We start from the raw sequence: 13,826 nt of genomic DNA, 5'->3' as shown, positions 1-13,826 counted from the left end.
GCCCATTATTGGACCAATATTGGCAATACCGACCCAATATCGGTCCAATCTTGGACTCCAACATATTGTGTTGCTTGGGGAGTTAAGGGGGAATCACTTCTTCGCAAGACAATAGAGAAAGTTTGTTCGCGCAGCGCTCAGAAACTGCGTGAAATATCGTCAAAACAGAAGTACTGGCGTGTTCTCCTTGTATTACCATTGTCAATGACACACTTTGTAGAATTCCAGAACTATCCGTCGTTCACGAGACAACTGAAGTCTCCTCTGGTGGCTGTGCCATGCATAATAAAAAGAGGAGTAAATGAAGAAAAAAACGCCCAAAGGAGCACCGAAGGTTATTGAAACAAAAAAAAAAAAAAACAGAGTCTAGCGCTAAGGCGCCCGGAGCAAACCAGTGGTCGTCAGGAACTCCAGGAACGTTTGCAGTCATAGACGGTGTCGGAGGACGTCGCGAACGACGTGCAAATGCAGAGAAGCGCGTTGGAAAGACGAGAAAGAGCAACAACGTGACATCTTAAGTATAATTTATTTGGTGGTGTGAGATTTACAATGAGGGCAATGAACGAAGGTCAACGATGTACCGGATGCGAGATCTGAGATGTTGTTATTCCTGCCCCCCTTTGGATGTAGATGCTGTGACTGATGACCTAAAATGGGCAAAATACAAATTATGTTTAGCGGTGACGACGCAAAGTGTAAGCAGCATTTACTAATATAGGTGTGAGTGACCTCAAAGGCATCTCACAGTATAGTTCTTACATCAGAACGCACCGACGGCGTCTTTGAACAGAAACCTTTACTGTAGCTGTTGTGTCTTTAAACGTACACTCATTATAGCGAAATCAACAAGACTAGAAGGAGTTTCAATATAAGCTGCAATATAGGTAGAGGAGGATGATAGATTGAAAAAAAAAAAAAAATATTGCCTCGGAAGTGCCAGAAGACACCTCGAGAAAACAAAGTGCTCGAGCAAGTAAACAAATCGTTGTCAGTCTTTTCCTTTTATATTGAAAGAGAGTGAAAGAGAGACGTAAGCCGGGGTTTGCCATAAAGGCACTCGCTGGCTCGCCCACCGCGCTAAGCTTATTCGACTGGCAGAATACTTTGAATAATCTTCGAAACCTGGTTGCCGGGACAGTGTGAGACGTCGAAGAAATCGATAATTCGAGAACTGCTATTGTGTCATAACGATTGTGTACTGCATTCTATTGAGTGATGCTTGATGTCACCCAAATGGGGTTGTTGTGGATTTCTGCTGCAAACATAGACATAGGCGAGATAGATCTTTTTTCAATATACCCCCCCCCCCATAGGTAATTTAGAGTACGCGAGAGCGAATTAGAGATATTTGTGCCAATTCACGTACATGGTGTATCCGGTAAGAACTTACAAACCGCAAAACTCAAATATATATAAAAGGAATAAGTATATATAAAAGGAAGCACTCACTTTTTGAAGTGGCCGATTTGGTTACGACTTGAACCCTTCACCTGGCCTGCCAGTGAGATCGAAGTAAGGACCCGCGTTCGTAGGTGGTGACGAGTAAAGGAAGGGAGCAGACTGATCTTGTCCGTACGGGCTATATCCTGCCTCTGGGTACGGTGTAGGGTATTGGGGCCCATAGGGAGTGGTGTCTACCGGAGGATACCCTGCAGGAGCGAAACCCGGAAATCCAGCTTGCTGCACCGCTGGGTATGGCTCGTATGCAGATGGCGGCTGCTGGAAACCAGAGTATGGATGCTGAACAGCAGGCTGGAATTGCTGCTGAACAGCAGGCTGGAATTGCTGCTGAACAGGAACTGCTCGTTGGACTGCAGGCTGCACTGGAGCAGCTACAGGTACTTGGAGGGGAGGTTGCGCTAGAACCTGTTGAACATGTTGTCTAGGTGCTTGAGCGAATGCTGGTGCTGGGGCCGCCACGTTATATTTAGGGTCGTTGTTCCGACCGACTGCGCCATCCGCGTACGGGCTTCGTGCTCCAGATGGTATCTTAAACTGGCTGTACGGAACCTTCGACGCGAAGTTCCTGTTGAATACGATCTTGCCGGTTGGGACCCTAACGAGCTCTGTTGTTGGAGCCCTAGTTGGGGTCGCTGTCTTGGTGTGCTTATGCAGAGTCTTTGGGTTATGGGAATGGGATGGCTGAGAAGGAATTGGGAAAGCTGGTGCATACGCCGGTTCTGGTGCAGCTGGTTCAAACGGTGTAGGTGAAACTTCGACTTGACCAAGAGGCGGTATGTCACCGGGCAGCAGGATATGATCTGGTATCTTCAGAACGGGCTTGTATGTTGCCTCCTCTTCCACGACATCACCTATAGGCACTCGCTTAATAACCACCTTCTTAACGACAGTCCCGCGTCTTCCACCTTCTCTTGGGCCCTTTACAACAGCATAAGGACGTCTTGTGCGCTCGGACTGACCGTCTGCGTGCACCACCACAACTGGGGTGTCATCGCTACTCGATATCCTCAGGGCGTCTTCCATGTCAAGGTCAAAGAATGGCACACCTTCTGCATAGAGAGGCTCATTGTACGGATGGTCCTCCGGCTTCCTGTATGTAACAGAAATAGGATCCCTCTCGCTGTTGTAAGCTTTCTTCCGCAAGTTCGACGAGTCCTTCAGTTTGTCTGCTTTGGCAAGTTTCTTTACGGCCTTCATGTCGAAAAGATCTCCTGCAACCACAGGGTACTCAGATGTTGGTGGACGATCTGCAATCGACCCAATGCCGTATTCACCTTCCGGTTTCTTGAAAGATACGGCTATACGTGGTTTGTTCGTTGTCGTTGTGTCTGCTGCTCTTGCTTTTGGCGAGACGTCTAGAGCTTCACGTTTGAAACGATACAGACCCGTACCGTAACTAACAGGGTATCCTCCGTTTGCTGGACGCTGCTGAATTGATCCGAGGCCGTACTCCCCCTCCGGCTTTTTATATGACACAGCGAGACGTGGACTGTTCCCTGCGATAGTTTGCCTCTTCACGCGGTACACTCCTCCTCCAAGGTTGACAGGGTACCTTCCACTCGTTGGACGGTCCTTGATGGACGCGATCCCGTATTGTCCTTCTGGTTTCTTGTAGGACACGGCGATGGGTAGCCCGCCCTCCGCGATAGCCCTCCTTTTCACGCGGTACACACCTCCACCGAGGCTAACGGGGTACCCTCCGTTTGCCGGGCGCTCCCTAATGGATCCGACGCCATATTTTCCTTCTGGCTTCTTGTAGGATACAGCGATACGTGGTGTCCCTTCAACTGCTGATTTAGCCGCAACAGCTTCCCGTTTCAGCCGATACTGTCCCCTACCAAATGTTACAGGGTACCTCACTGTTGGAACACGTTCGAAGATGGAGGAGACGCCATATTCTCCCTCGGGCTTCTTGTACTCATAAGCCAATCCACCTTGGTTGTTGTTCTCGACCTGCGATGGACGGACAGGGTATCTTCCAGGGATGGGATCTGATATGGATGTTCCAATGAAAGCCCCACCGGCTACTTCTGCCAATGATGGTGGTGGGGGACCAAGAGAACTCGATCGGGCTTCTGGCGAGATGGGTACGCTGTAACCGCGCTGGGGCGCAGCGGGAACCCTCGCTGTTTGTCAACAAGAAAAAGAAAGAAACCAAATTTTGTCTGCGTCATTCCTTGAACACACACACAGAAACATAATTTAGGTGTTGCTCGCACGCAGTAGCGTTTGTCGACGCAGCAGTCATTTTATTTAAACCTTATAATAATTATCGGTGGTGGTGGCGGCGTGTCCGAACGATCTGCCTGCCGGTGTGGCGCGACATGTTGCTCGGGGGATCGTGCGTCCTGGGCTGACTTCACAGGGAACTTTTGTTTTAAGGCGTCAAAGGAACACACCCAGACAGCACAGCCGGCGCCCAGATTCGAACCCGGGTCACCTCCCAGTCTTTATCGGAATCCGCGGTTATCGTAATAAAAATATACAACGCATGAAGTGGCAAGCAAACTTCTATAAGAGAACAAATTGCTTACTATACCGGAAAGTGAACCATACGCTAAAATTACATATAGCTTCTGCTTGTAGCCCCCCTGACGATTGCCCCTACCTAGAAGGATTCGGTCGTGGACACGCCCCCCCCCCCCCCCCCCCGTCGGTTATGACGTTTCACTGCCGAACGATTCTCCCGCTGGTATTCATCTCAAGACACTGACGATCTTGCTGGTGAATAGAAGTATTGTGCTAGAGGGAGGGTGCATATGTGCGCCTTAGCTTCATTTCATGGGGAATTGGTCTGACATTTGTCTTAAAATGTCGGATGAAAGCCAAGGAAAAACAGCCAGACAGCGCAGCAAGCGGCGGGTTTTGCACCCGGGTCACAGAAACTGATCGTATTTCGATAATGTGCCAATGTGATAATGCGACGAGCATAGGTCTAAGCACAAATATATGGACAGGACGAACACACGACTGTCCCTCTATTTGAACCCACACTACTTTGTCCACCATCGGGCCTTCATCTATGCCATGCTGTCTTAATTCGAAATAGCTCAACGACGCCATTTACCTTACCATACCTTATCGTTGATGCAAACACGACGCGCTATGAATTCCGCGCTGATGAAGAATTTTCTCCCGAACACGCAAAGTACTTATGACCTCCAGCAGCGGGGCCTTGACTTACCTCCGTACCCAGCGGTCCCATCCTGCGGTGCTGGCACTCCTGACACACAGAGTGCCACAGTAAGCAGCACGAGAGCCAAAGCCTGAAAATGTCAATCACCTCACGTTAATTTAAGTCCCATCCCACCAACAATGAAATCTTCCTCTCGAAAAGCACATGTTCTCCCCGTGGAGCTGATACCCAGTACTCTCCACTCACCGTTGCCATCTTGTCGAGTCTGGCAACGAATTCGCCCTCGACGGAGTCTTTTATAGCGGGCGTCGACTCTTAACCAATCCGCATGTCTCCCAGGAGGCGATTATCGCGTACGGTATACACGATACGTCGTCTCCGCACTTACTTTCGATCCAGTTCATCCCTTGTAAGTTCCAGGACCTACGGTTATCGGCACAGAACATCTGGGACGTGCACGGCATCGGTAATGACAGTCACACGCCTGGTTACTGTCACCCGATTGATACTTGGACACCTGCCATGTTGAGAATATACCTAGGTCTCTATTTTGAAGGAAGCGCGGCGGCGGCGATCGTACGATCAGATGGGCGTGGAGGTTAATGTGCCGTGTGCAAATTGCCTGTTGCGCGTCTACATGTCTTACGGTTGCCCATGGCTTCGAGCGTTAAGTGAAAGTGGTGTGTGAAAAGTGAAAGAAGACTTGTGAAACGGTGGGATTTTTCCTGTTGCGATATTTAACTGGCAGTGAAAGCGGTGTGCCGGCCGTCTGTCGAAGGGGCTCACGGAAGTGTCATGACGTCAGTTTAGCGTGGATGTAGTAACACCTACGCTCGGGCTTGGAGCCAATTGACCTATGGTTGTTCCGCAATCTGGGCTTCGCAGAGCACGAAGAATGCGTGAACTGAGTACATCGCAGTTCTAGTGGATGGATGATGCACTTTTAAGGTTAAGCTGTTCGGTGTTGTGCTCGATGTGTCATTCTACTCTTTCTGCATTTTTTTTTTTTTTTGTGTGTGTGCTGGGGAACAATGTAAGAAAGAACAGATCGATCGAGGCACCTATAGACCGACGACTCAGAGCGTAAATTATATAGTCTTACGCCGTGGACAAAGTGCAAAGTGAACGACATCGCATAATACACGATCACAAGATCATACTATACTGTAGAGTGCACAGCTGTGGTGAGACCCATGTGCGTAGAGTAACACCTGAGATGCGATTGCTCTGCGTCCAAAAATAATGTTGTGCGTGTGTGTGGATGGAACAGGGTATATTATAAGGCTAGTCGAAAACAGGTTTTGAAACCTCGAAAGTGAAGACTAGCGCAATTCAGAGATTGGTGGTTTGCTTTATTTGTGTTACCCGCACTATAAATTCTTCGCTGATCGCTTATCCTTACGCGATGCTTCAACTCCGTTCGAGTGATAATACTAATCAGGCATTCCAAATGGTGGAACTGAAACGAAACCAGCACACTTAAATCTAGGAGAGAAGGTCAGTGTAAATCTTGAAAAACAAAAGGACAATCATTCTGTCTCACTCTCGAAGAAGAAGAAGAAAAAAAAAAAGATTTGATGTAACGATATTGGTGGCACCGGATCTAGCATTTGCGTAACAATGCGCGTTGCTGCCAAGCCCCTATCCCGTCCTTAGAACGGTATCTAATCTACCGTGTGCGTAATATATTTTTTTTTGTACTTACTCTACTTCCGGGATCGCGTAGCACGTTACCAACCATGCAGCGCTCCCTACCACCGCAATATTGTATACATGAAAGAATCTCGCGCATCATGCAATGTTTCGTCCAGTAAGTCTGTAATTGTTCACATTAGCAAATTTTTACCGGTGTGCGCAACGGTTTCCAGAAAGCAAATTATACATGCACGTTACTCAACAAAATATCCGGCTTCAAAGCGTTCAGTAGGTCAAGAATACAGCCTTCAAAACTGACCGCAGAAAGAGAGGAAATGTGTTATTGTTTACGTGGATTCCCTTACAAACAGTCCGCGAAGAAGTCCTGCGTTCTTTCCATTCATAACATCCGGTTGGAAAATCGAAAAATAACGAAAGGAGAAGGACAGTAAAACGACACAAGAAAAAGATGTTGGCGTGGCCTGCATGGGAAGTGGCACACCGAAATAGTAACAGAAAGGAGACTCTTTGGCACGAGGCTGAAGCTCCTGGGCAGAGGCATGTAAGGTATGTGGACAATAAAATAAAATAAGAATAGCATAATAATGAACTGTATCCCCTCTGACAACAAGGAGTGTGTCAAGGTTAGATGAAGGCGGTTTTCCCAGCATGGTTGCTGTATCCCGACTGCTGCGTGTAAGTTCTCAGTATCTACAGAAATGACTTTCATGGCTTCAGAATTCACGTGCTGTGTGTATAGCCCGCGAACATATAGGAGTTCCGTAACCATAACTACATTCTAGTTATGAGACGAGACACACACACACATACGTACATACATTGAATGATGAGATTGGCAGTACACTGCCCTATTATTCATCGGGAACGGATGAGAGGATGATAATGTGGGGAGCACTTTTAAAGATCCGTCGCTAGACCGGTGGAGCGCAAGAACTCCGCAAGAACACGAAGGCCTTGCATCTGGTTGGCAACGTTCGATCACGGCTTCAAGAATCTTCGCGAGGTTGAACGACCGTTTGTCAATACGACGACTGACACGTATCCACGTATTTGTGCGATCTCGTCGCCCTTACTGCATCTTCCAAATGATAAAACGGAGGGCAAAGTAAAATGCGTGCGTAATAATTACAGGAAATAATATGGAATTCTGCGGCTTCGGCAGCGGCAAAAAAAAAAAAAAAAAAACGCCGTGCAAATGCTGAAGAAAAATGTGAAAAATTACAATATGATAAAAGGAAGGAGGAGGAGGATAGGGAAGAGCAGAAGGAGGAAGAGGAAGTAATAACAATAACAATTGGGAGTAAATAAGGAGTAGAGGAGGAAGTAGTTAAAAAGGCAACTGAACCACAGTTCGGGTATGGTGAGCTAGAAGGTTCTAGCTCACCATAGTTCGGGTTATGATTTATGAAGGTCGTTGTTAAAACCAGCTCGTGCATGATTGCACGTGTGCAGGGTGTGCGCAAATAAACCTAAGTGGCATTTGCAAACATAACGCGTTGCCTGTTTATCGGGCGAGCTTCCGGTGGCACACGACGACGCATTCATGCGAGCTAAATGAACAGAAAAATCGCTGAAGTTAAATTCAGTGAAGTCAACTTTCTCTCTTTCTTTGAATAAATGTATATCACCCCCCCGCCCTCAAACTTCTCCCTGATGTGCCGCACTTCCGCAGACCAGGACAGCTATCTTTCAAGGATGATACCTAAAGAGCAGTGATTTCCCAAGAAATTCACTGCTGGAGGGGTGCCGAGCTTTCAGGCGGGGGGGGGGGGGGGGGTTATGCTTGCTGAAGGCTCCACTTACGAAATTTTTCTTTGACACGGAAAGAATCGTGGCACAATGGTGACATATCTGCACAGCTTTCCCGTTTTGTTTGCACATGTTATTACGTTAGAACTCAGTACATTACAATGCAGATTCCTTGTGAACGGCATTTCAACATTAAAATACATAGTCACACGACCGACAAAGAAAAAAGACTAGAACCTTATCTCACGAAGCTCAATGAATACCTATAGCAACCAACGGTGAAAACCTTAGCAGCAGAATACCTGGCTTGATTGAGTTGGGCGCAAATGCTTCTTGATGGTCCACATGAGTTTGCGTGCCCGCACGCATTTTTGCTCGTATATAAGCACTCACTTTCAAATGATTTCGGACAAATGCATGGTACGATCATCTGCATGACTGTGAACATGAGAGAACTAATGTTCTGAGGCTGGAACAACATAGAAGGGACGACCACATACAAGGCCTCGAGTTGCCTAAGAAATTAACGATGAAAGATGAAAGTCACTGAAAAGGTTAGCCAGCTGTAGGACTCGAAATCACATCTTCTGGATTACCGGTCGTGATGGTCATGGAAAATTACTTGATCGCATCTGCCTGTGCTTAATAACTGAAAATTTGTCGCCCTGTGACACGCACAAGCGCTTTCTTCCTTGCTGTATGTATGATGCACTGCAGCAGCCAAAGAAGATGCTCATCATGAAATGGTACGCACTCATAGGAGTGGCTCGGTATTAGGAATTGAACGGTGTGTTCGTTTTGTGTCCACTTCGAACTTGGTTAGAGTGTGTCAGCAACGCAGCGCAGGTGACCTTGTATTCACAGTGCACCCATGTATCAGATATTTGAATCAGTGCTTTGTGTGAATAAATGCTTCTTTCAGCCAAAAGTCGCTTCAGTTATTTGGAATACCGGATAAAGGCGGCAGGGGTGAAATCCAGTAGAAGTCGATGGCAGCCAGAACCGATCGAAAGGTCACCCAAATGTCAAGGCTCCTGATTGGGCGACTGGCTATGCATAATGTCTACAACATTGCACTCTCATTGGTCGTGAGCCCAATGCTCTCTGCACTATTTCAAACTATGGGCTCTATGGGGAGCTGCTGGAGCCTGTTTCTACCGTCCGGTTCAAACCCTTTTGCGACACTGTGTAGTTTTGGATGCACTGGCGGTGCGCATCTCGGAACGCCTCGCTGTCAGAAATGATGCTGCTCCTATAAACGTCTTCGTTGCCTGCGTTGCCCCTTACGAGGTGGGATTTTAGGAAAAATCTTCCCGGGAACAACACCACAAAGGACACTGCTCCGATGACAGTTTCACAGGTCGCGCATTCAAAGACACGACGACGTGGAAGACGAGATGGGATGCTTAGCGATCTACCCTGTTCGTCTCTCCTCCCCTAGAAACACTTTCGGTGAGATGGTGACAACCTATTCGTCCAAGTTGTTTCTGCAATGAAATTGAAACTGTGCACCACATATTCTACGAATGCCGGTAGTTCAAAATATATGGTCTCGAGTGGCGCGCAAATTTTCGCTGCAGTGCCCCATACGGCGGACGTCGCTTCATGTGCAACTCCGTTCGCCTATACTCATGGACTATGCCGATTATATCTGGTCACTTTCTTCGGTTCCGAAACTCTGTGGAATGCACACTAGAGTGCTGTCGTCCAACGAAGGCGATATTTGCTTTTGAGGGGAGTTTCATCGCCTGGGGAACGGTGCTCTACCCCATTGCTGGCGGTAACGTGGTGAAATGGAATGATGAGCGGCCTCAGACCGAAGTCCTACGATGTCCAAATACCATGGTGGTGCTTTTAGGGCACAGTGTTGGTGGGCTGGTTTTGGCAATGTACCAAGCAATTTTGGCATAGATTCTAGATGGCGAGAGTCCAGCTGATTTAAAGACACTGAAAGGATGAATCCGAATCCAGAAAGAGAGTGTGGACCTGCAAAGAAATCAGAAGAAAGAAAGAAAGTGGATCTGAAAGGTTGGTAGTGCGGACAATGGAGAAGGGTGTGCTCAAATAGATCACCGCAGTGACCGCACCTCGGAGAGTCAACTTGTCGCAAGCGGTATAATGCCACTGAGCTGTAAAAGCCACATTGAGTCGTATCCGATGAATTAATGCAGCGTCTTCACGAGAGATGTTTCGTGGCATCCGGAAAGCGAGCGTTGGATCAACTCAAAGCATAGATTGTAAGATTATGTCAGTTGTCAGTTGGCGGGATGCCAGAGGTGCCACTAGACGTCGAAGAATGGGACGCCGGTCTCCTCTCAGCAGTGCAATACTCGTTCGTCTCCTGTTCATTAGCCACGACACTACAATGGGCTGGAACCCATAGGAGAACTAGCCCATGTACACATGCTGGTAAGTCATTGACACATCCGTCACTTAGGGTGCGGACGAGCGTCATACGCCTGTGTTCTCAATAGCTTGCAGTTCAGTTCTCAATAGCTTGCAGTTGGAGTCGGTGAACACTGTCCATTCGCACAGGCTAAAATAAACTATTTGCTGCAGAAAGAATAGAACGGTATCGTGCTTCAGCTGTTGATGAGGTTGGATACGAAAGGCGTCTTCCTGGCACTTCGCCTTCGGATGGTTTTCCAAAGGCCGATGCCAAAGACATGCCGTTTCTGGGAGCGCCATCCGTGTATCCTGCTGCAGAAAAGGAAAATTTCTCTTCTGCCAGAGTATAAAAATGGGCTCGAAGCGCTTGGGACGGGGAGAGAACTTGGTGTCTTCGTTCACGAAGATTCACGAGGTTGGGCAGGACCGGTAGCGACCAATGGACTTCCGGCGGTGTTACGTCCTTAGCTACCAGTAAGCCGGTGCATGAGCTACCCTTAAGCGAGTGAGGCTCGGGCGTGTCCTCTGCGCCACTGGATAAAAGTCCCTTACGTGGGGCGGCATCGAATTTTCCTCAGGAGCGGGTGACGGCGATTGTTCGCACGAAAACGGAAAAAGTTTCGGGCTGTTTCCCTTCCACGTAGAACCTCAATCGGAGGTTCACAGCTTCAGCGAGAACCTGCCCTGTCTCAGCCATTCTTGGAACTTCAAGGCAGCTAGGAAGGCTGTGAACAAACTGGCTCCGAAGCGTATTTAATGATGTTGTGGAAACCTTGTGGACTGGAAGAGACTGGAAGGTTGTAAAGCACAGTCACCTGTACAAAAGCTGTGTGAACTACAAGAAGTGAGCGCGGATCACAATCCCATCCTGTTCCAGAGCCATAAAGTTATTGGGTAGCAGGGCACGGGATGTATTGGAACACGCACGTAAAACTAAGAAAACAACGCAGTCGTTACAAGTTCCGAAAGAGTCTTAGAACGCACTTGTTTTCTTGTTTATTGCACTTGTTTCTTGTTGCTTGTTTTCTTCGCTTTTGCAGTTGATACTCATCTTGGGCTGGGCTGCGTCACCTAAACCCGACTTCATCGTTGAGCGACAAAAGGTCCTCGATCGATTGCTTTGATTTGCATGAACGTCAATGGAAAGTCCCGTGTCGTATCGATTATGTCCAGCAGAGCTGCGATTGACAGCAGCCGAACTGCCATCAACATCACTCAGAAAAAGCAGACGACATGCGCCTGCGGCCTATACGTCCGATTTACTCCCCTCCTTCGTCTCGTTATTTATTTTTTTTTTCATTTTTTTCACTCATCCTACATAAATACGGTTCTGGTATCGCAATAACTATAGCGTGCAATGAATCCACGCATTTATCGAAGACCGCGAAAGGAAATAACCTCATATGTGGCGGGTGATGGAAATTATTTTCTTGTCCTCCTACGTCACGCTCTTTGAAACTCTGTCTTCTGCTTCTATTTCTGCGCCCTGCGTTCTGTATGACTTTCCTTGCAATTTTTGTCATCATCTTCCCTCCTTCTTTTTTTTTTTTTTTGTTCGAAGGAAGAGACGGAGCCAATATCCCCATGAAATCATTTCGTGATGACGACGACGAAGAAACGTTTCGTAAACATAATACGCGGGTGCCCGTCTGCAGAAATTTTGACAAAAGCGAAACCAGCTCTTTGTTAAAGACGATGCAAAAAACTCGTAATGGAATACGACGAACCTCAGACACAAAGAAAGTCTCGCATTAATCTAAACGTCGCGGGCTTTGACACAAATTGCGGGGCAAATATGAAACGTTTCTCCGAGGAAGATGATGAAAGAGATATTGGTTTCTCGTTGAACTTTAGGTTGTGACAGTTCATTAGAATAACGTTCCTCCATTATTCCAGTCTCCTCGTTTTACATTTTTAGAAGCAATTTTCCTGCAAATTTCTCGTAATGGCAATGACAATAAGGGATAAATGCGTATATTGGAGGGTTGTTAGTTCAGGTGTGTTTCTCTTTTTTTTGCAGGTATTTTGTTGTCATTCTGCACCTTCCTTGCAGAATACAATTACTGCAGTAGCCAACCTTGACACCGTCGGAACTAGCAGTTCCACATTTTTCTTTACTCTTGTAATCCAGTCTTATGTAACCGAGCATAACATGTGTTTACGGCGGCTCCGTACTTCTTTGTACTCCACAGAGACTGCATCTCAGCTTGACTGCAGCAATAGATGCGGAAAAAGGTAAGTTAGAACATAAATGGGACAAACCACTTACGTTCTTCACAAACATGTTCTAGCTTACCTTTGTCCGCGTCTATTGCTGCAGTCAAGCTGATATGAACTTGTACCAACTATCATCAACTCACAATCTTCAGCTGCTCGCTGGACCATCTATAGCGACTCAAAATGAGCGTTACAGACCCTAGCTGCCATGTTTACTACGGGATCTCTGGCGACAGCAGCACAAGATGTCTTACACGCACACCATGCAGCAGTTTTAAAAGGTCATGACATCCAAATGCAGTGGATCCCTAGCCACTGTGGCATTGCAGGTAACAAGGCTGTGGACGCTGCTGCACGCCGGGCTCTTCAACTAAGGCGCGCCCAGGTGTTGCCCATTTATTTCACCAAGGGTGACGCGGGGCGAATGCTGAACGAGTTCAAACAACGAATGTGCAATACCTCCTAGTTAACAGGATCGGCTCGGGATTCGCTTCTGTACAAGGTCGACCCAGGGTTACGCTTTCGAGTACCACCTTCCTTTACGCGACAAACGACAACTGTCCTACATAGGCTACGGCTCAATGTACCGTACAGCTCACGTCTCCTCTTCAAAATCGGAAAGCGAGACTCTCCGAACTGTAGTGAGCGTGGCGTTGTAGAAGATGTAGAACACATCCTTCTCAGGTGTCAGAAGTACGTCGATGCTCGAAGGGCATTAGAGAAAAGCCTCTCTCGTTTGGACTCCCGAGCCTTCGACATCACGAAACTATTAGGTCCTCCTTCGTCCGACAAGGCGTTAAGGGCACTTGAAGACTTTTTTGCATGCAACCGGGCTTATGGACATCCTATGACACGGTGAATGTGTGATGTGTCCTGTGTGTGCCCCCGGTGATTCCGCCACTTTACTCTAACTTGGGCGCAGCTCTTGAACTTTTGACCTACACGTTGAACTCCATTATCATCTCTGTTCGTCTCTGGACATCATCCTTTTGCGTTTTCATCATCTCATCATCGGATTGAACTTTCTGTATTAAGTGTACTGGGGTAGCCAGTTTGACTTCGTCGAAACTCACATCCTCATTTTTTTTTCTTTATTCACATCACATCACCATCATGGGGATCACATCACATCACCAACTATCCCGCTTTGCCCCTCCTGTGTAAGGGACCAGTACTACATAATTTCTTCAGATGTATCAGAACAAGGGCGGGAATCATT

At 47.4% G+C, this 13,826-nt stretch overlaps 1 protein-coding gene across 1 annotated transcript; it reads right to left on the bottom strand.

Moving 5' to 3' along the window:
• Positions 1 to 507: 507 nt before the first annotated feature.
• LOC135388099 (uncharacterized) lies at positions 508 to 4,929 on the bottom strand. Its single transcript, XM_064617420.1, has 4 exons — positions 4,844 to 4,929; positions 4,646 to 4,727; positions 1,450 to 3,587; positions 508 to 647 (listed from the first exon to the last, which is right to left on the bottom strand). Exons 1-3 carry the CDS (start codon positions 4,850 to 4,852, stop codon positions 1,471 to 1,473), a joined length of 2,208 nt encoding a protein of 735 aa, XP_064473490.1. The 5' UTR covers positions 4,853 to 4,929; the 3' UTR covers positions 508 to 647; positions 1,450 to 1,470.
• Between the last annotated feature and the right edge of the window lie 8,897 nt (positions 4,930 to 13,826).

Source organism: Ornithodoros turicata, chromosome 3 (assembly GCF_037126465.1).
Source record: "Ornithodoros turicata isolate Travis chromosome 3, ASM3712646v1, whole genome shotgun sequence".
Taxonomy (NCBI): Eukaryota; Metazoa; Arthropoda; class Arachnida; order Ixodida; family Argasidae; genus Ornithodoros; species Ornithodoros turicata.
The sequence above is the reverse complement of the archived record's forward strand: the minus strand, read 5'-3'. Positions and strand labels throughout refer to the sequence as shown.

Excerpts from the sequence above, each read along its gene's own strand:
- LOC135388099 (XM_064617420.1), bottom strand. Across the intron at positions 3,588-4,645 it reads TGGGACCGCTGGGTACGGAG|CGAGGGTTCCCGCTGCGCCC; the intron begins GTAAGTCAAGGC and ends GTTGACAAACAG.